This window comes from Octodon degus, unplaced genomic scaffold (genome assembly GCF_000260255.1).
Source record: "Octodon degus isolate 3935 unplaced genomic scaffold, OctDeg1.0 scaffold00079, whole genome shotgun sequence".
NCBI classification, from domain to species: domain Eukaryota; kingdom Metazoa; phylum Chordata; class Mammalia; order Rodentia; family Octodontidae; genus Octodon; species Octodon degus.
The window spans coordinates 9,499,843-9,518,295 of record NW_004524655.1 but is presented as its reverse complement, the minus strand read 5'-3'; the positions used below and the strand labels follow the sequence as shown (position 1 = coordinate 9,518,295).

Here is an 18,453-nt window from a genome sequence, read left to right as displayed (position 1 = left end):
TTTTTTTTTTTTTTGGCGGAACCAGGGATTGAACTCAGGCCCTTTTGCTTGCCAGGGAATTGTTTATTCCACTGAGCCATCTCCCCAGCCCCTCAATTAAACACTGTGAAAATTAAAAACAAAAAGAACAAAAACACCTTGAACCTCCTGTTTTTCAGCCTTCAAACCGGATCTGAACATGGTGGTGCACGCCTGTAATCACTTGGAGGTGGGGAGGAAGATTGATGTGAGTTTGAGGCCAGCCTGGACTACATAGTGAATTCAAGGGCAGTCTGAACTGCATACCAAGACCTAAGTAAAAAAATAAAAGAACAAAACTTCAAACCTGAAATGAACGCAGTAACTTGGCAAAAACTCTGACCAGTTCCACCCCCAAAGTCATTAGGGGAACCCCAGGAAAGAGAGAAGGACACCAGAGGGAGACCCTCTCAGCCCTGCCCCGGAGTCACTAACCTGGAAATGCAATCCAGAGCGCTGCAAGAGAGGAGAGTGCAAAGCCGAGCTTGCAAGAAGGTACCGCGAGACGATCTCGCGGGGCCGCCTTGGCCGACACTCCGAGGGTGGACGGGGGTTCCCCAGGGGGCTCGCCTGTCAGTCTGCAATCTGACCTCTGTCTGACATCCAACCGTTTTTAAATTTCCCTCTCTGGAGCTGCCAGCTCAGAGCATGCGCAGTAGTCGCGAGGGGGGCTTTTCCCCAAGGGTCAGTTACAGGGCAGGGTCAAGGGGATAGCGGCGGGCGTTTCCCAGCAGCAGCGAGCCTTGCGCGCTCCGGGACACGGCTTTTCAAACTTTGCCAACGGTGGCAGCTACGGCGTGCCCGTGAGCATGCGTTCAGGAGCAGTGGGAGGATAAGTTGGGGCAGAAGAATTAAGTTGCAAAAGGACGCTGGGTGCATTAACACTCGCACTCTGTCCTTGCAGGTGAACGGGCTGAGAGCTCCATTGGGACCTCACTTCTCCCTAAAGGAGGTCCGGCCGGAGGCAGAGTCCAGGCCCCAGGGAGCCGCGGATCCAGCCACCGGTCCCTTTAAGAAAGTTGTGCCTCCACCTGCCGGCCGCGAGGGCTCCCGGGCGGCCGCGCCTCCCCTTCCCCGCGGCCCCGGAGGCTCCGGCGCTCGGCCGGTGCGGCAGCCCAGCCGTTGGGGCCGCGCCCGCCCGCCCTCCGCCTGCTCCCGTCCGCCCAGCCCTGCCGCGGGAAAGGTGGCGCGGATCCCGGGCGTGGCTCCGAGCGCGGACCAAGGTCTACCCGGCCCAGGGGGATCGGAGCAGCTCGTCCCGGAGAAAGCTTGCGCTAACGGTCAGGAGCCCCGGGCGGAGGCGTTGCTGGGCTCGGTCACACTAAGGCACCGTCGCCCAGCCGTGTCCGCTTAAGCCTGCTTCTCTGCGCCAGCGTCTGGGATAGGATGGTCCCTTTTTGGCGTATGGGACAGTGCGCCGAGTGACTTGGACAGCAAGGATCATAGGGGACAGCTGAGGGTGCGGAAGGAGGCACGAACTTACCGGGGAACCGTTACCCCGGTCTGGTCGATCCAGCGGAGATGCCCTCTCTTGGAGCCTTTGGTGAATTTTGTGTCCCTCTCGTCTGGAGTAGGGCTGACTGAGTAGCTGTTTGTCGCCGGAAAGGCTGGGGGCGGAGACCCACAAAAGCCCCAGGCCAAGCCCTTGCTGTGGTTGGAAAGGCCAGCGCGCAAAGCCAGTGTGTCTAGCATGATTGCCACAGGGGGGAGAACGGTGGGTGGTCACCTCCATCCTGCTCAGCCCATGGCAACCCCCACAGAGTGCCCTGCTTGGAGAAACCTGGACCTTTGCTAGAGAGAGGTTCAGCGGTCATCGACATCCAGGTATCCCTCCTCTTCCTCTTGCTGCCCCCGTGGCCTCCAAGATAATGCTTCCCTCTGGGCAGGTCAGTCTAAACTAGGAACCTATCTAACCCAGGATAACAGTTTCATCACCACTAGGGGACACAAATCATAGTGACACAAAGTCCGTCTTCTACTCAGTTCCCTCATCTTCCTCTCACCAGCAAGCTTCAGACACAAGGATCTGAGCTGGGGTTTGCTTCTGATGGAACAGTGTCAGTCTGCTTCCTAACTGGGCCTCTGGAGAAGCAAGGGGGGGGTGGGCAGGGAGGCAAGAGACACTGACCAGGTGAGAGGAAACCACATCTCACTGAAAGGCTGGTGGCCACAGGCAAAATGACTAATGCACTAGGACGTTCCTTGTCAGCCAACTTAACATCTGAGAGCATGAAGGGGGCCTTGGCTGCACATTAATGGGCTTGAAGAACTTCATGGAGCGACATGAGGATGACGGGATGACCAGATTAATGTCCAGTATAGAGAGGTACAGAAGCAGCAATACAGTGGAAACCTCCCATGAGAGGTAAACAGTGTTTCAGCATGGGGAATTGGAGGAAGGTGGCTAATGTTTCAAACTATCATTTTCCAGCTTCTTTTTCAAACTCCAGACCTTGTGCTTGCCAGGGAGGCATTTATGCCCTGAGCTATATCCTGGCCCTTCTTTTCAGCTTCTTGAGAAGTTATATTTCTGGAGAGCCACTTGCATATTTTTGTTTTGTGGAGAAAGCATGGCACCTGGAGCATTGAAAGGAGGTGAGGCCATTTCTCTCCCAGAGATATTTAGCGACTGTGTTCTCTGAAGAACATTCTTTACTTTTCTCTTGGCATCAGTGTACAGAAAGAATTTTTGTTTTGAGTGTATGGCTTGAGGAAGTTCAGACAGTCCTTGTGATAGGCCTTGGACCACTCCAGTCTTATGAGAGGCATGCACAGAAAGTTGGTGTGGCCATGGAAGTGAACACTGGCCCGTGTTCACAAGACCCTGGGAACCTATGACAGCCCTGGATTTCGGCAGTGGCATCCAAGATGAGGCTGCTGGTGCTAGGGATGCAGGTGTCCACTGCTTTGCTTTGCCTCACCTGGCCACGCACCAGGCACTCAGCTACCAGACCTCACTTCTAGATTCCCTACCAGCTCAGGTCAAACTCCTGGAAGCACAGTACCTCTAGAACACAGGACCTCCTTTCCCTTGTGTTCTTATGCCTCACTTTGGCCTCCCCCTTCTGAATCTGCCTCCTTGTAACATAACTCATATGCATGTATAAATCCTTAGTGGGACTCATGGGCTGCCCTAGATTTCTTCAGAAGACACCATGCAAACCTTTAAGAGGGAGTGAAATATATATTATAAATTCCAAGATAGGATGGAGAGAAGGCAGAAAAGGAAACCTGTTTCCTTAACATGAATCTCCCAGTGTTTGCAATGTGTAAGCATTTTCTTTTGGTTGTTGTTGCTGGTAGTGTTTTGTTTTGTTTACCAAGTTGATTTTAAAATCTCTTAGGTGATATGCTGTAAATGTGCCTACGCTGCATATGGTGTTTGTGAACACAGCTCTCTTGTACAAACAGAATGTCAGTTTGCTACTGTAATGTGGTGTTCTACCTGGTGGTGTCTGTACAGCTCCCAGTGCTTGTTGAGCACTGAGCATGTGAGGCATGGTGTGCACTGGGGCCTGTGGCTGGAGATAGGCTGAATGCTCACCATCAACCTCCACTTTTCAGAGTTCAGCAGACTAAAGCACCTGCTTAGGCAGATGCAGTGGCCAGGAGTTCGATCCCTGGGCCTGCTGTGCTGACCTCACAACTAGGGCACGCTGAGACGGCAATTGAGACTGAGCATGATGGCGTGCCTATAATCCCAGCTCTTGGGAAGCTGTAAACAGGTGGATCACTATGAGTCCGATCTAGTAGTGAGACCCTGAACACCCTGTAGACCCTTCCCTAAAACATACCAAAAAAAAAAAAAAAAACCCTTCCACTTTTCTGCTTTGGTGAGATTTGCTTACAGTGGCCAGGATCACCATCTTCCCCTTTGTGTCCTTTCAAAAGCCTGACGGACTTTTCTTATAACATTTACTCCCTTTGATACACATCCCTGTGCTTTAATTTTGCGTGGACAATGTTCCCAATGGACAGCACTGGCCACGTGAAATCTTGTGCACAGTGCAACAAGGAACTAGCTCTACCTACAGGCAGCTCCCAGCGGTAGCACAGCAGCCTTCTAAAACAGGTGTTTCTACTGCTCTCTGGGAGACCACTGGTTTTAGGGAGGCTGCACAGGATTCAGCTGCCTGACAGCCCATTTCATTTCACTTAGTGGTCATGATTTCTGGTTCCAGTACAGCTGCTCCAAGTGTTTGCATCCCACTTTTCCAGCCAGTGACATTTACAGCATGGGCAAGGTTTGTGTGTGCTGGGGACAGCTGGCATGACTCACTTCTGGCCCCTGGTGTCACCAGGGATTTTCCTTTGAGGCTGAGGCTTTAGATTTGGGAAGAACCCGAGAATGAATGAGCTGAATAAAGATGATCTAAAAAACTAAAAATTGTAATTTTCCTTCTCTTTTTACCTTTTTATTTCTATTCTACTTCAGCACCACCAACCCCACCCCACCCACTTGTGTTTCTGTCATTTTGTTTTTAAAGGAGGAAAGGTTTATCTTGGTGCAGTTTTTTTTTTAATTTTTTTTTCTATTTATTTATTTATTTATATTTATTTTTTTGTGTGGCCAGCTCAGCCCACCAGGGGGCGGGCTGGCTGGCATGTGGTGCTGGGGGATTGAACCGTGGTCCCTGTGCTTTGCTAAGCTTGTTCTAAGTAGGTGCTTTAGACCACTGAGCCATCTCACCAGCCCCTTGGTGCAGTATTAATCCATGATTGGTTCCACTGCTGTGGGCACAAGGTGAAGGGAGGCGGCACACCATCCCTGAAGGGCTTGGCAGGAGAAGCAAACAAGGAAAAGAGCCTGTGTCCATGCTCCAGCCTGATGTCTTTTCAGGGCACTGTTGTAAGGGAGGCTTGGGTTCCTGAGGGGAGTTGTCCTCAGGCATAAAATTGGGGTGGAGGCAGGAAGGTATAACGACTCTGCATGCTGTGTTACCCCTACCCCCCCCAAACACCTGAAAATTGTTCATTAGAGTGATTTTTCAGATCAAGAATGGGGCACCAGTCTTGACACCCAGTGGAGTGACTTGGTTCGGTTTCTCTCAGGCTATCCTTACTCATCTGGAAGGCAGAGAAAAATGGGACTGAGAAAGCTGCAGGCCCAGGAACCCTCCACCTGAGGACAAGCAGAATTTGATCTCAAACCCTTTTCTTTTCTCCACTTGCATTCCAGCACTGCCCCACAGCACACCATGGAGTACATCTCTAAGAAATATCAACACCCTTCAATCCCCAGTACCGCAAAAAAAAAAAGAAAGAAAGAAAAATTCGCATAAACTTAGGATTCCTGCCCCCACAAGTCGTGAATCTGTTCATTGTGCAAAGGCATAACTGTTTGACTTGGAGGCTCAGATTTGCTTTTGGTTTGATTTCTAGGTCTGTGGCCTGGCAAAATGCCAATCTATCTCAGCCATGATACACCACCAAGGGTGGGGTTTCTGCTGGAAATACAGTAGTCCAGAACAGCAAGTTGGGGGGGGAGGGGCAACCTGGCCTTGACCCCACGACTGCCACCCCATCCAACCCAGCCTGGGCTCCCAGTCAATAAGTCCACCCTGCACCAATTCTCCCACCGGTCTAGAAAACCAAGAGAGCCGTGGTCTCTAAACCATTTATTTGTCCTGATTGGAGGGAGTCCCTTGGGGAAAGAGGGTACAAAATACTGTGGGACCCTGGACGGGGTGGTGCAGTTGAACTCAGGCAGAAGGGTTTCTCAAGCGAAGGTAGAGCCGTTCCAGCCCACATTGGCCGCGTTCATGTCATAATAGTTGATGTAGATCCTGTGAGGCGCAAGGAGGGGTGGGGGTTGTAGGCGGAGCTCAGGTCCGCTGCGTCCCCGCGTGCGGGCCCTGGGCCACCACAGTCCTCTGAGGTCCGGGTTCCCCGCCCCTCGGACCCCCCACGTACCTGTCCGGACTGATGCGCAGGCGTTCGGCCAGCAGGCCACACAGCAGCTTGCTGTAGGAGCGATTCTGCGAGCCGCCTATCTTGCCGATGCTGTGCAGGCTGCAGAGCGCGCAGGGCTCGGATGAGCCCGCGAAGGTCATGAGCTGGTCCGGAACCACGTGCACTGCGATGTACTGGGGGGAGGGGCGCGCTCAGCCCGCCGGAGTCACCCGCCAGACCCCAGGCGCACACTACGGGCTCGAGCCCCCATCGCCCCCCTCCCCGTCCCCAGTTCGGGTCCGTCCACCTCGTATGGCGGCCACCATCCCGCTCCTCCCACCTCCTCCCCGCAAACCTGGGCCGGCTTGCCAGTGGCCTGCGCTAGCTGCTGGGTGAGCTCGGAGAGGAACCCGTCTGGCACGGAGGTGCGGGGCACGTTGGTGTTCAGGACGAACATCGGCATGTTGGCAGAGAGACGAGGGGATGAGAGAAGGAGAACCGGACAACACACGCACGGCAGCGGCAGAGGAACCTGAGCTACGTGACCGCGGCGCGGCACCGCCCCTGGGCGGAGTCGGCTCCGCCTCCGGTGACGCCACCGCCGGCCGAGGGGCGGGGTCTGGTCCCGGCACGCCCCTTCCGCCCCGGGGTTCCGATTCCTGTGTCTGCGGTCAGAGCGTTCCTTTTGTGGCGTGGGTCTACCTGTTATTTCCTCCCGTACTTTCTTTGTTAGCCCTTTCTCTTACTAATGGTTCCTCAGAGGCTCTGAGCCAGGAGTGAGGCGGCCGTTCACCCGCCGGATGGCTCCTTGCCCTCCGGGGTCGGCCGAGGAGACAAAGCTTAGTTCATTCAGCTGTACGCAGATTCCTCGTGTCCTGCGCCTCCCGAGCCCCATGTTCCCGTCCTGCGTGCACGTGAGCTCGTGTGTGTGCTCTCTGAGGCATATAAGAATGCAGGGAGGCCCTGCAGGGAGGGACAGGGAGCGGGAAGTGAGACCAGAACTCCGCTGTTCAAAGGTGCACCTCCAAGCCTCAGTGGGCAAGCCCAATCTGGCCAGACCCTCGCCTATGCTAGTTCGCCTCCCGGAAGCCCCGGTCTGGTCGATCCGGCAGGGATGCCCTCTCTTGGAACCTTTGGTGAATTTTGTGTCTTCTACTAATGGTGCCCTCAAGGATAGTATAGCAGCCGTTCATATCCAGGAGACTGAAGATAGCTGTGACACAGCAGGAAGAGGACAGGGTGGCAAGTGGGTTAGGGCCCTGGCCATGCAGGGAGGGTATAATGAGCCTTCACTCCCTCCCATCACTGGGCAAAGGGATCTGTACCACACATCTAACCCTACTCTTGCCCTGGGGAGGTCTCCAGGCAGGGAACTCTGTGCTGCAAGATTGTCCTACATTTGGCAAAGTCCTTGTTATTCTCCAAGATGGTCCTGTTCTTGATCTCTGACAGGTGCAATGTAGTTAACGATGGCACAGTACACGCTGGCCTCGGTGATGGCCATGTGGCACAGCAAGGACACAAGTGCCAGAAAGACTCGTGCCTCCAGCCTCCAGTCAGGGGACCCCACAGCCCATTTAGCAAAGTAGCCTGTGTTTGTTCCTCAAGCTGGGCGCAAGGCCCTTCCCTTCTAGATCGCACACCTGTAGTCCTCCTTGAACCCAGGGCTCCATGACTGCTAATACACTGTGGATGCTCTATGTAATGTCTCAGCTAGGGGAGTTTCTCTGAGCCCCAGTAGCCAAGCGCAAACAAGCCAGCATCTCCTGCTCCTTGTTCACCTCTATGATGTAATGTATGATCGATGCATGCCTTTTCTTCCACTCCTTTTACCTCCCTCCTTTATCGTCATTTCTCCCCATCCACCCCCAGTACACTAGCTGGCATTGCCTCTCTGCTCTCGTTTTCTCCTGCACTGATAGCCATGGTGGGCTGCTCCTTTGGGAGTGAGGAGAGTCCATCCAAGAACCCGAATCTGGTCTCTTATTTCCTAACCAGTGCAATGTGAGCAGTGGTTCTAGTAACTCCAGGCAGAGGACTTGAAGAACCAGCACTTGCTTGTGACAAGATGGAGCCTCACCAATGAGCAGCACACTTCTCCAGGTGTCTGGTTCTTTCAAACCATCAAAAATTCCTTGCTGCCTGTTATGGTTTGTGTCTAGTTGTCCCTCCAAAGCCTCATGTAAATTATGGGGCAGACCCACAGCTGGAGGAGCAATGAGTGGCTTGAGGGGCGGGGCCAGAGAGGCACAAACCATTAAACTGACTAGCTTGGGCTTTGTCAGGGGTGTGGAAAGGATCACCCTGGACACAGCAGGACCCCAGCCTCTCCTCCAGTGTCTTGTAACCTCTAGTAACTGAGCTAAATAAACCTTTCCTTCCCTCATTTTGAATGTTGGGTATTTGTCCCAGCAACAAGAGAAGAGTAACTAAGACTCTGCATGTGGAACAAAGCCAGAGTGGGACTACAACCCTTGGTCTGACCATCTGCCTCCTAGTGCTTGGCCTTTAGATCCACCAGCTGCACGGACACCAGCCCACGCAGTCCTGATGCCATTTCAGAAAGCACTGGCCTGAGACTCCACCTCTAATCCATATAGTGGATTGGGCCTGGTCTCCCCAATCGCAATAAAGTAGGGACAAAGAAGCACAACAGAGTGCAGGCCACAGTGATTATTATCAGTATTCTGAATCTCAGCATCATTACAATATCAAAATCAGCCACCTTTCAGTCTCTGAAGTGTGCAGAGTGACCAAGGTGCAAGATCCAAGGTCAAGCTTATCCAAGATCTAATGCTAGCCCTTCTACTTCCTGTGTGATGTTGGAAAAGCCACTGGCCTTTACATACCTCAATTTCTTTATATGTACAAGAAGATGATAGAAATACTAATTTTGTGGGATCTCTGCTAGGATTAAAGGACTTGACTGGTGTAAAACACAGCCCTGATACATAGAAAACTGCAGAAGTTAGTTCCAAACATGCTGTGGTTGTGAGATGGTTGTTTTTTTTTTTTTTTTTCAAGTGAGGGTCACGGCCATCCTGGAAACCCTGGGTACAGACTGAGAACAGGGATGAGGGAGGCCTCAGGATGTAGTAGGCTCTGAGTGGAAATGTGCAAACGTGAAGGCATAAATGAGTAAGTGCTCTGAGGGGTGGGAAAAAGTGACCTGTACCCCAACAAGGAGAACCAGTGGACCTGAGAGGAGAGAATGAGCAGAGACAGGACAGCGGACAACAATTCCAGCCCTTCAGGAGCACCCTCTTGAACCTGGCAGCCAGACAACCACATGAGCCTGCCACTCCACAGAGAGAGAGACTGGGCCCCAGACGCTGGCCTTTTGAAAGTGAGACTCACGTGTACTTAGTCATTAGCAAGCAGGAGAGGGAGTTCAGGCCAAGACTGAATCCAGCAGTATAGGAGACTGAAGCAGGGCTTGATGAAACGCTCCAGGAAGTCGGGAGAGGTCGCTGGGCCTGATGCTGGCTGAACAGTGATGTTTGCACATGCACTCACAAGCTTATACCTGTCTCTGACCCATGGTAGATACAAACCAGTTGTCGGGCCGCACCCCTGCTACTCCCCCCACAGGAGAGAGCCAGCACCATCCCTCCTATGTTTGGGGTTAAAGGAAAGACTGTCAGCTGATGTGGTGGAGCATGGCTGTAATCCCAGCACTCAGGAGGCTGCCGTGGGAGGATCGCCAGGAGTTTGAGGCCAGCCTGGGCTATCCATGAGTTCAGGGTCAGTCTCAACTATATCATGAGACCACGTCTCGAAAACAAAACAACAGGGGCTGGGGAGATGGTTCAGTGGAATAAGTGCTTCCCTGGTAAGTGCAAGGGCCTGAGTTCAATCCCTGGTTCCGCAAAAACAAAAACAAACAACAACAACAACAAAAAAAAACAACTGAATAAAAATACTGGATAAAAGATGTGAACAGATTCTTCACAGAAGTGCGCATATGAATGGATGTGAGCACATGAAGAAATGTTCAACATTATTAGTCATGGTGGAAGACCACAGTAAAAAAATAAACTACTACACACATTAGGCTAAGTGAAAAAGACTGACAATACCAAGTGTTGATAACAAGTTGGGGTATCAAACAAAGTTGGTGAAAATGTAATATGTTGGAAAACAGTTTTCTTTTTCTGCCAGGGAGATGGCTTAGTAGAATAAGTGCTTTCCTGACAAGCACAAGGACCTGAGTTCAACCCCCGGTCCCGCCACATAAATAAATAAATAAATAAAAGTTTCTGCAAGTTTTCTTTTTCTTGGTACTGAGAGTCGAACTCAAAGCCTTGTGCTTGCCAGGCAGGCACTGTGCTGCTGTGCTATATTCCTGGCCCAAACAGTTTCCTTATGCAGTCAAACATAATTTATTGTTAAGCCAAACAAGTCACAAAAAAAGGCTATAGGGGGGCAGGGAGATGGCTCAGTAGAATAAGCGCTTCCCTGGCAAGTGCAAGGGCCTGAGTTCAATCCTCGGTTCCACAAAAAAAAAAAAAAAAGTCTATAGGTTGAATGTTTATGCTCCCCCCATCATACTTTGAAATTTAATCCTCATGTGAAATGAGGATTAAAACATGGGGTATGTCTTGATGACACCAAGATAAAATCATTCTTGTTAAATCCAGACAAAGTTAGACTCTGGAACGTAGTAAGGGGAGTGTTCCTGCCTATCTGACACAAGAGCTTTCTCAAGGCCTGCTATAACCTGGCCATGGTGGAACACACCTGTAATCCCAGCGGTATAGGAGACTGAAGCAGGAAGATTACAAGGTCTAGCCTGGCCTAACAACCTAGAAAGACAGTTTGAAAAAAATGTCTTTTAAAAAAGGGTTGAGGGGGGCCGGGGAGATCGCTCAATAGAATAAGCACTTGCCTGGCAAGAGCAAGGGCCTAAGTTCAATCCCCAGTTCCACCAAAAAAAAAAAAGGGGGGGGGGTTGAGGATATAGTTCAGTGGGAAGGTCCTGGGTTCAACTACAGTCCTGCAATAAATAAATAATAAACATAAAGGCTTGTTATGGTTTAAATAAATGTCCTCCCAAGACCCCTGTGTTAAAGATTGTTCCTCAACTCATGGTAATATTGGAGGTAGTAGAACCTTTAAAAGGTGGGGCCTTGTAGGAATAGGTTAAACCACTGCAGGAGAGCCTTGGAGGGCCATTCATGGCTCCTGGAGTGCTCTTTCTTTTCCCAGCTCCCCTGAGGTGACAGATTGTGCGCCATGTGTTCCCTCTCTCCATTATGTACCACACCACTACAGGCCCAAAGGCAATGGAGTTAAATAATGATGGACTGAAACTCCTGAAGTCTTCAGCCAAAACAAACCATTCCTCTTTTTAAGCTCATATAGCTCAGTATTTTTTCATAGTCATAGAAAACCAGTTTAATACAACACTGACAAAAGATTTCATTGTATTCATACCCCATGCTTTGCATCCCTAGCACGTATGCACAGATTTCTATAACAAAGTTTATCTTTCACATTCTTTAAGACTACAACTATTCAGACAAGATGTTCTAGCTGAAACATGGTGGCACATGCCTCTAATCTTGGCCTTTGTGAGGCTGGCGCAAAAAGATAACCCGGAGTTCAAGGCCAGCCTGAACTGCATAGCTTAGACTCTGTCTCAAAAATAAAATAAAATAAAAATAAAAATAAGCTGGAGCCAGTGAATGGAAGCAGCAAAGGAAAGGGCCCCAGCTGCCCTCCCCGACTGCTGCAGCTAGAGCTCGGTGGACGTGATGACCTCAGGGCCGTTGCACCCATGCGGGGGCTGCTTGGGTGAGCCGAGTCGCTGCAGCTCCTTGGAGATCTCCAGAAAGGTCTTGCCTTTGGTCTCAGGGAGGAATAAGCCACTGTAGATGGCCCCACAGATGCAGACGCCAATGAAAGGAACGTACAGGAACTGAGACAAACTCTCCTGTGGGTTGAAAGAGACCCCAGGACTGGTGTGGCCTCCCTCAGGCCTCAACAGAAGACCCATGACAACTTCTGAGGGGAGCCTTCACCCCTTGGCTCACAGGGCCCCCTCCCTTCAGGGTCAGTCTCCCTGGACAGAAGCCTCCTGCTAGGGTGGTCCTAGTGACAGGGACAAACCCTGAGGCAGGGCCCCCAGAGACCTACCAGCATGAAGGGGAACCCCAGTCCAACCAGGAAGAGCATGGTCCACATGAGCACCCCGCAGACCACATAGGCAGCAGGCCGGGCCGTCTGGTCAAACAGTTCTGTAGCCAGGATCCCTGTCACTCCGGCTGCAAAAAGAGAGGACAGGAAGCGGCTAGCCTGGCTTCTCTGCTCTGCCGGTCCCTCCTTCACCTGCACATAGTCTGCATGGGTATCCCAGGGTACTTTCCTCCAACCATTCCCTCCCAGAAGCTTCAGCACAGGTGGGCCCGAGGGGCTGCAGGTGACATTTTGTCTATACCTACCCATCACTCCCCCCAGATGCCCCTTATTCATTCAGCAAGTCCTAAAACCCAGAAGGCTTTGGGCTCACTCACCAGGACCAATACCAAAACTGAGGATGAAGGCAAAGGTGCAGGACACAGCCAGGTAGGGCATCCAGTGGAAGGAGTTCTGCCATAGACAGGGTGGAGGGTGAGGTGGAAAACAGAGTTGGCCCAGCCCCTGCCCCATTCCCCTCACTACCTGCAGGCACAGGGCCACTGTGAAGATGCTCCCCCAGCAGGTCATCATGCTGTACCCCCCTATCAGCAGCACCCGCCTTCCTACCCTCTCAATCACCATACACTGTAAGAGAAAGGAGCCACTCAGAATGACGGGCACACTTGGCTTCAGTTGGGGAGCAGGCAACAAGGAGGGAAGTAATTCGGAAGCTGGCAGGAGGGAGGGATGTACTGGTTCAGATTATGACTTTATTTACTTCCCTGAGGACCCTTGCAGTCACTTAATCAATTTCATTAGTGTTTTCATCTCAAAACAGGTGTGAATGTCCAACAAACATAGGTGCTCAATAAAGACTCATTGACTCACTGCAGTTGTACAGTGAGCAGAAATGGAAAACAGATTCACGCAGGGGGCTGCAGTCCTAGAAGCACGGGACCTGGAGCACCACCCGACCTCCCTCTGCAGGGCTGGTGGTGGCTGGGCCCAGACTCACGCTCACAAAAACCGCCAGCAGCTCGCAGCTCCCAGTCCCAATGATGGCGTACTGGACCTTCTCCTGCGGCACTCCAGCCTCCAGGAATATGGAGGAGGCGTAGGCGTACACCTGGCAGGGGTGAGTGACACAGCTCTGGGACCTTGGCTCCCATGGCTCCCACCTCCCTACTGCGTGACCATGGGTCCAAGGCCTAGGGCAGGGCAAGGCCTCACCGAATCATTCCCGCAGAGCTCCATGGCACTGCCCAGCACCACCAGGCTGGCCACCTGCCTCCGCAGGGCAGGATCCTGCAGCAGCTCCCACAGACGCAGAGCACGGCGGCCCTGGCAGGCAGCTTGCTCTTCCCCGATCTCCTCAAACTCCCAGGCCACATCACTGTTGCCTCGTAGCTGCATCAGGGCTGAGGTGGAGGAGGGGTACTGAGCTCCTGCTCCTTCACCCCCTCTTTGGGCGGAGGGTGAGCCCTTCCCCTCCAACCCCAAATCCTTTTCTCCCCCTCCTCCCTCTGGGCTCCTATTAAATAAGGAGAAACCAGCCTGAGGGCATGCTTTAATGGTACAGCACTTGCCTAGGTTTTATGAGGTCATGGGTTCACTTTCCAGCACAACACACACACATACACACGGAGGGAGAGAGGGAAGGAAGGAGGGAGGGGCAAGGGGGTAACAGAAACTGTCTCAGAGGACTGCAGCAGGACCATAGCCTGGAAGCCTCTCCCAGGAGCCACAGCCTGGATTGAATAAGGAAACATTCCTATCCCCAAGCAGGGAAAACCTGACCATGTGATCCTAGAGCCACTGCAAGAACTGCTGCTCTGTGCCTTCTGAAGATGCCTTGCTTAGTAAGTCAGATAGTAATCTGGCTACCAGTGTGTACCACTTTCTTGAATGCTGAGTATGGTAGGAGATGAAAACTTGTCTTTTTAGATCTTAGGTCTCTGGGTCACAGAAAAAAGCACCTCAAGATGTAGTGTAATCTTAAGATCACAGGGCTTCAAGCCTGATACCATGACTGGATGAGACTTTGAAAAACCCCGGGGTGGAGTTGAACCTATTTTGCACAAGGCAGAGAATACACAGTAACTGTGGCCATATCCAGGCCTAGTGGCATGTGCCTATCATCCCAGCTACTTAGGAGGCTGAGGATGGGAGGGAGGAGCTGGGAGGAGGCTGAGATGGGAGGATCAGCTGAGCTCAGAAGTTTGGGACCAGCCTGAGCAGAGAGCCCTTCTCAATCCTCTTCTCATCCCAGAAAGTTTATATTTGTAATCCCATGAAAAGTTACTGGAATTTTAGCGAGTTAATTTTAATCTACCACTTTCAGTGCAATTCATGTCAAGAATAAAGACGCTGGGCCCATGAAATAGCTTAGTGGACTAAGTGCCTGCTTAGGCAAGTAGCTGTGGTGGTGTACACCTGTAATCCCAGCACTGGGAGACTGAAAACAGGAGGATCACTATGAGTCCAAGCTTCGGAGAGAGACCCTCTACCAAATACATAAAATGAAAAACAAAACAAAACAAAACAAAACATGGAAATAGTGTCAGGCTCATCCAGAATGGAGACAGTTGCTCTTCTCTGAAGGAAAGTCACCCAGGTGGTCCTCCACATACATTAAGACCCCTGAGTCAAAGGGAAAAATTGCAGCTGTGATGGGAAACTGGAAGGAGTACAACCACGGGCCTGGTCTTCACTCCTCCCTAAATCCACTCCCCTTGCCATAGGACAGGATATGCCAACAATCTGCCCAGCCTTGGCCTTGGTTCGGTGCATGACTCCCTTTGGCCAATGGAATGTTAATGGGCGGGGGTGGAAAGGTTCGCAAAGTGAATTGCAATGGAGTTTGCGTTCATGTGTCTCAGCCACCCCCACACTAAGGACACTCTTAGGCTAACCACCGATTGGTACCAAGAGTAGAAGATGTGCGCAGAGCTGCAATGCCCCCACCCAGACCGGCCTCGACCGGCCTGACACCCAGTGCCCTAGGCCGGCCAGCTGAGATCAGCAGAGCAGCACAACCAGCTCAGTAAATGAGTAAAAGGTGTGGTAAATGATTATTGTTTTGTCAGAGATTTTTGTGTATGATTGTTCCCTGAGTGTTCTTATTATAGCCACAGTTAATTAATAAAACATCGTTATCCAATTGAGCAGGTAGTGCTTGCACAGGGGTGTGTGTGTGTGTGTGTGTGTGTGTGTGTGTGTGTACACTATGTAATGTACCACCTCAGCTTTCCTGGGAGGAAGGAGCTGCGTCTGATCCATCCCACTGTCCTCTAATTTAGGACAGCTGCTAGATAGAGTTTTGAAGGGACGTATACATAGTCAGTGAAGTTGAGGCACAGAAAGGACAGCTTTTCCCTGATAAATAAAGCCAAAGGAAAGAGGACTCACATGCTCTAGTGAGCTGCACCTCTGGGGGCCCCAGGGCAGGGACTCACCTGCCACACAAGCTTCTGAGTCTCCACGGTCAATGAGGAGGTAGCGCGGGCTCTCAGGGAGCAGGGGCAGGGAGGCGAGCTGGAGCACTCCGGGCACCAGACAGCTGGCCAGCAGCAGAGGCCAGGCCTGTGGACCACCCAGCAGCTCCCTGGGGAGGCAGAGGACAGTCCAGGCTAGGCGCCTCCTTGGCACAGTCCTGTCTCCCCTCCTCAACTCCCTGCCTACCTGCTAATCTGCCTGTTCAGTCACATTGCCCTGTGCCTCTTCCCATCCAGCTCTCCATCTGGACATCAGGATCCTTTCCCCCCAGTAGGAACCAAGAGAGGGTAGAGCCAATCCCTGCCCACCTCATCCATCCCCAGGAGTCTAGACTCCATTTATTAGTTTGTTCCTCTTTACTTTCTGGGATGCCCAGGGTATGATTCCCCGGAGGAGCCCAAATCTGCCTGGGGAAGATGGGAAAAAGGGTGATCCACACCGAAGTGTTCCTGGGTTTTTTTGTGTGTATCTGCCTAAAGGATGAGGGCCCAATTTTGATGCTTCATGAAAAGAAGCAATGCCTTAATTTATGCAACAGGGAGGGGGAAAATTTGAGCAAAGAAAAGTTTTTACTAGCATCCCTGAAGCCAGTCAGTGCACAGGGAAGAGGAACCTTACCTGAGTCCAACCACCTGTCCCAGCATGATCCCCAGGGCTGTGAAGATGGCTGAGGTCATGGCCACAGCTCCTCGCAGCTCCTTGGGGGCGCTCTCCCCCAGGTACATGGGCTGGATGTTCATGCTCACGCCTAAAAGCATGCACGGTAGGAGCCCATCAGCTACCAGAAGGCCCCCACACACCTGTGACACCAGGATGTCTCCCGCCCTCATGAGGTACCATGCAGTCCCTTGTCCACTAGATCCTGGCACCAAGGGTCACTACAGACCTACACACTACCCCTATATACTCATTCATTCATTTTTGTCTTTTTGAGACAGGGTCTCCCTATGCAGTTCAGTCTGGTCTTGAGCTCACTTTGTAGCCTAGGCTGGTCTTGAACTCACAGCGATCCTTCTTCCTCAGCTTCCTAAGTGCTGGGATTACAGGCAAGCACCACCACGCCTGGATCCTCCTATACTCTCTAGAGGGCTCCACCTCACCTGTTGTAGGGCCAACAGGACCTACAACTCCACTCCTCAAGACTTCTGGGAGAAGCTGTCTCCTAGATCAGCTCTCAACCTGGGCCCTTCCCTCAGCCCCACGTGTTCATGGAACCTTTCTAGGTGTGACAGTCTTCAACCACCACGCAGTGGTTTCAATGCTGAAAGCCCCCAAAGTCCATGTGTGAAAGCCTGGTGCCCAGGGCCTTATGGCAGGGCCTTGGGTCATGGGGCATGGGACCAAAGAGAACCATGTGCGTTTCTAAGAACTGAACCTGGAGCTTTCTCACAGATTCACATTCCTAGGTCATTTTTTACTTTTTACTTTGAGATAGGCTTTTGGTTCTTGGTGCCTTTTTTTTTTTTTTTTTTTTTTTTTACCGGGAATTGAACTCAGGACCTTGCACTTGCCAAACAAGCACCGTGCCAAGGTGCTATATACCCAGCAATTTGAGACAGGATCTTGCAAATTCACTAAGTTGCCCAGGCTGGGCTTGATCCAATGATTCTCCTGCTTCAGGCTCCCAAAATGCTGGGATTACAGACATGTGCCACCATGCCCAGCAATTATGTGCATCTTTAAGGTAAACCATACTTAACCATTTTGGAAAAAAAGCAGATGTGAATGAGAGAGAGATCAATGAATAAAGAGAAGGAAAGACAGAAGGAAGGGAGGGAGAGAGGGAGGGAGGGAAGGGCATTAATGAATGAGTAGAGATAAGGAGGTGTGATGAGTTCCCCTCATCCATACCTGCACTGACTCCCACAAGCAGTCTCCCCAGCATGATCATCTCAAAGGAGCCTGCTCTGCGGCTAAATCCAAACAGGACCGCTGCTGCCACTACAAAGGCGTTATTCACCAGGAGAGACTTCTTCCTTGGAGAAAGTGGAAAACAGGCAGGAGCGGCTGTGATGTGGGTCAGAGGGACCACCCCCAGGGACACACAGACTCTGTGTGTGTGTGTGTGTGTGTGTGTGTGTGTGTGTGTGTGTATGCGAGAGAGAGAGAGAGAGAGAGAGAGAGAGAGAGAGAGAGTCATATGGTTTTTGTCATTGGCTCTGTTAATGTGGCGTATTACTTTTTTTTCTTTTAAACAGACTCTTTTTTTTTTTTTTTTTTTTTTTTTTCAGAACCAGGGATTGAACTCAGGCTCTTGTGCTTGCCAGGGAAGTGCTTATTCCACTGAGCCATCTCCCCGGCCCCTAAACAGACTCTTGCTATGCAAATTCTTGCATCCCTGCGATAGATACTACTTGGTCATTATATATAATCTTCTTGATGATTTGCTACATTGTTTGCTAGTGAGATAGATATAGATATATATCTATCTATAGATAGTGAGACACTACAGAGTCTCACTACAAAGCTTGGACTCATAGTGATCCTCCTGTTTTCAGCCTCCCCAGCTCTGGGATTACAGGCGTACACCACCACTCCTGGTCTCGGTGGCCTGCTCAGCACGCCTGGGGGGCTAGGGGGTGGGGCTGGCGCTGCATGTGGTACCGGGACTTTAACCCTGGTCCCTGCGCTTGTGTAAACAGGTACTTAGTCCGTGTATACTCGTGTCTGATTGAGGATTTTTGTGTCTATGTTCATTAGTGAGCCTGGCCTGTAGTTGTCTTTCTTGGCTGTTTTTCTCTGGTTTTGCTATCAAGGTGATGCTTGCTTCCAGGATAAAAACTGGCAGTATTGCTTCCTTTTCAATTTCATTAAAAGTCTGAGAAGCAGCAGTCCTAGGACTTCTCTACATTTCTTGTAGATTTCAGCAGTGAATCCATCAGGGCCTGGGCTTTCCCTTGTCCACAGGTTTGTTTTTTGTTTTTTTTT

The 18,453-nt window shown here is 51.3% G+C and overlaps 3 protein-coding genes across 5 annotated transcripts in view; 1 reads left to right on the top strand and 2 right to left on the bottom strand.

The window, feature by feature from the left end:
• The first annotated feature begins 267 nt into the window (after positions 1 to 267).
• LOC111818097 (dapper homolog 3-like) lies at positions 268 to 1,514 on the top strand. The gene is made up of 2 exons (XM_023721017.1): positions 268 to 513; positions 923 to 1,514. The coding sequence occupies exons 1-2, from the start codon at positions 460 to 462 to the stop codon at positions 1,370 to 1,372; spliced, it is 504 nt and encodes a 167-aa protein (XP_023576785.1). The 5' UTR covers positions 268 to 459; the 3' UTR covers positions 1,373 to 1,514.
• A 4,105-nt stretch (positions 1,515 to 5,619) lies between these two features.
• On the bottom strand, positions 5,620 to 6,482 carry Mif (macrophage migration inhibitory factor). The gene is made up of 3 exons (XM_004636313.2): positions 6,266 to 6,482; positions 5,932 to 6,104; positions 5,620 to 5,804 (listed from the first exon to the last, which is right to left on the bottom strand). Exons 1-3 carry the CDS (start codon positions 6,371 to 6,373, stop codon positions 5,738 to 5,740), a joined length of 348 nt encoding a protein of 115 aa, XP_004636370.1. The 5' UTR covers positions 6,374 to 6,482; the 3' UTR covers positions 5,620 to 5,737.
• Positions 6,483 to 11,000: 4,518 nt separating this feature from the next.
• Positions 11,001 to 18,453, bottom strand: part of Slc2a11 (solute carrier family 2 member 11) — an 18,794-nt gene continuing 11,341 nt past the window's right edge. Inside the window, exons 4-12 of one of the 3 annotated variants that reach the window (XM_004636357.2) lie at positions 17,377 to 17,501; positions 16,144 to 16,273; positions 15,486 to 15,634; positions 13,261 to 13,448; positions 13,046 to 13,156; positions 12,574 to 12,675; positions 12,426 to 12,501; positions 12,049 to 12,176; positions 11,001 to 11,845 (exon numbers count right to left, since the gene is read on the bottom strand). In XM_004636357.2, coding sequence (XP_004636414.2) covers positions 11,648 to 11,845; positions 12,049 to 12,176; positions 12,426 to 12,501; positions 12,574 to 12,675; positions 13,046 to 13,156; positions 13,261 to 13,448; positions 15,486 to 15,634; positions 16,144 to 16,273; positions 17,377 to 17,501 — 1,207 coding nt within the window. In that variant the 3' untranslated portion in view covers positions 11,001 to 11,647. The remainder of the gene's footprint in view (positions 11,846 to 12,048; positions 12,177 to 12,425; positions 12,502 to 12,573; positions 12,676 to 13,045; positions 13,157 to 13,260; positions 13,449 to 15,485; positions 15,635 to 16,143; positions 16,274 to 17,376; positions 17,502 to 18,453) is intronic. The other 2 variants (XM_023720964.1, XM_023720963.1) reach the window with 2 other exon arrangements.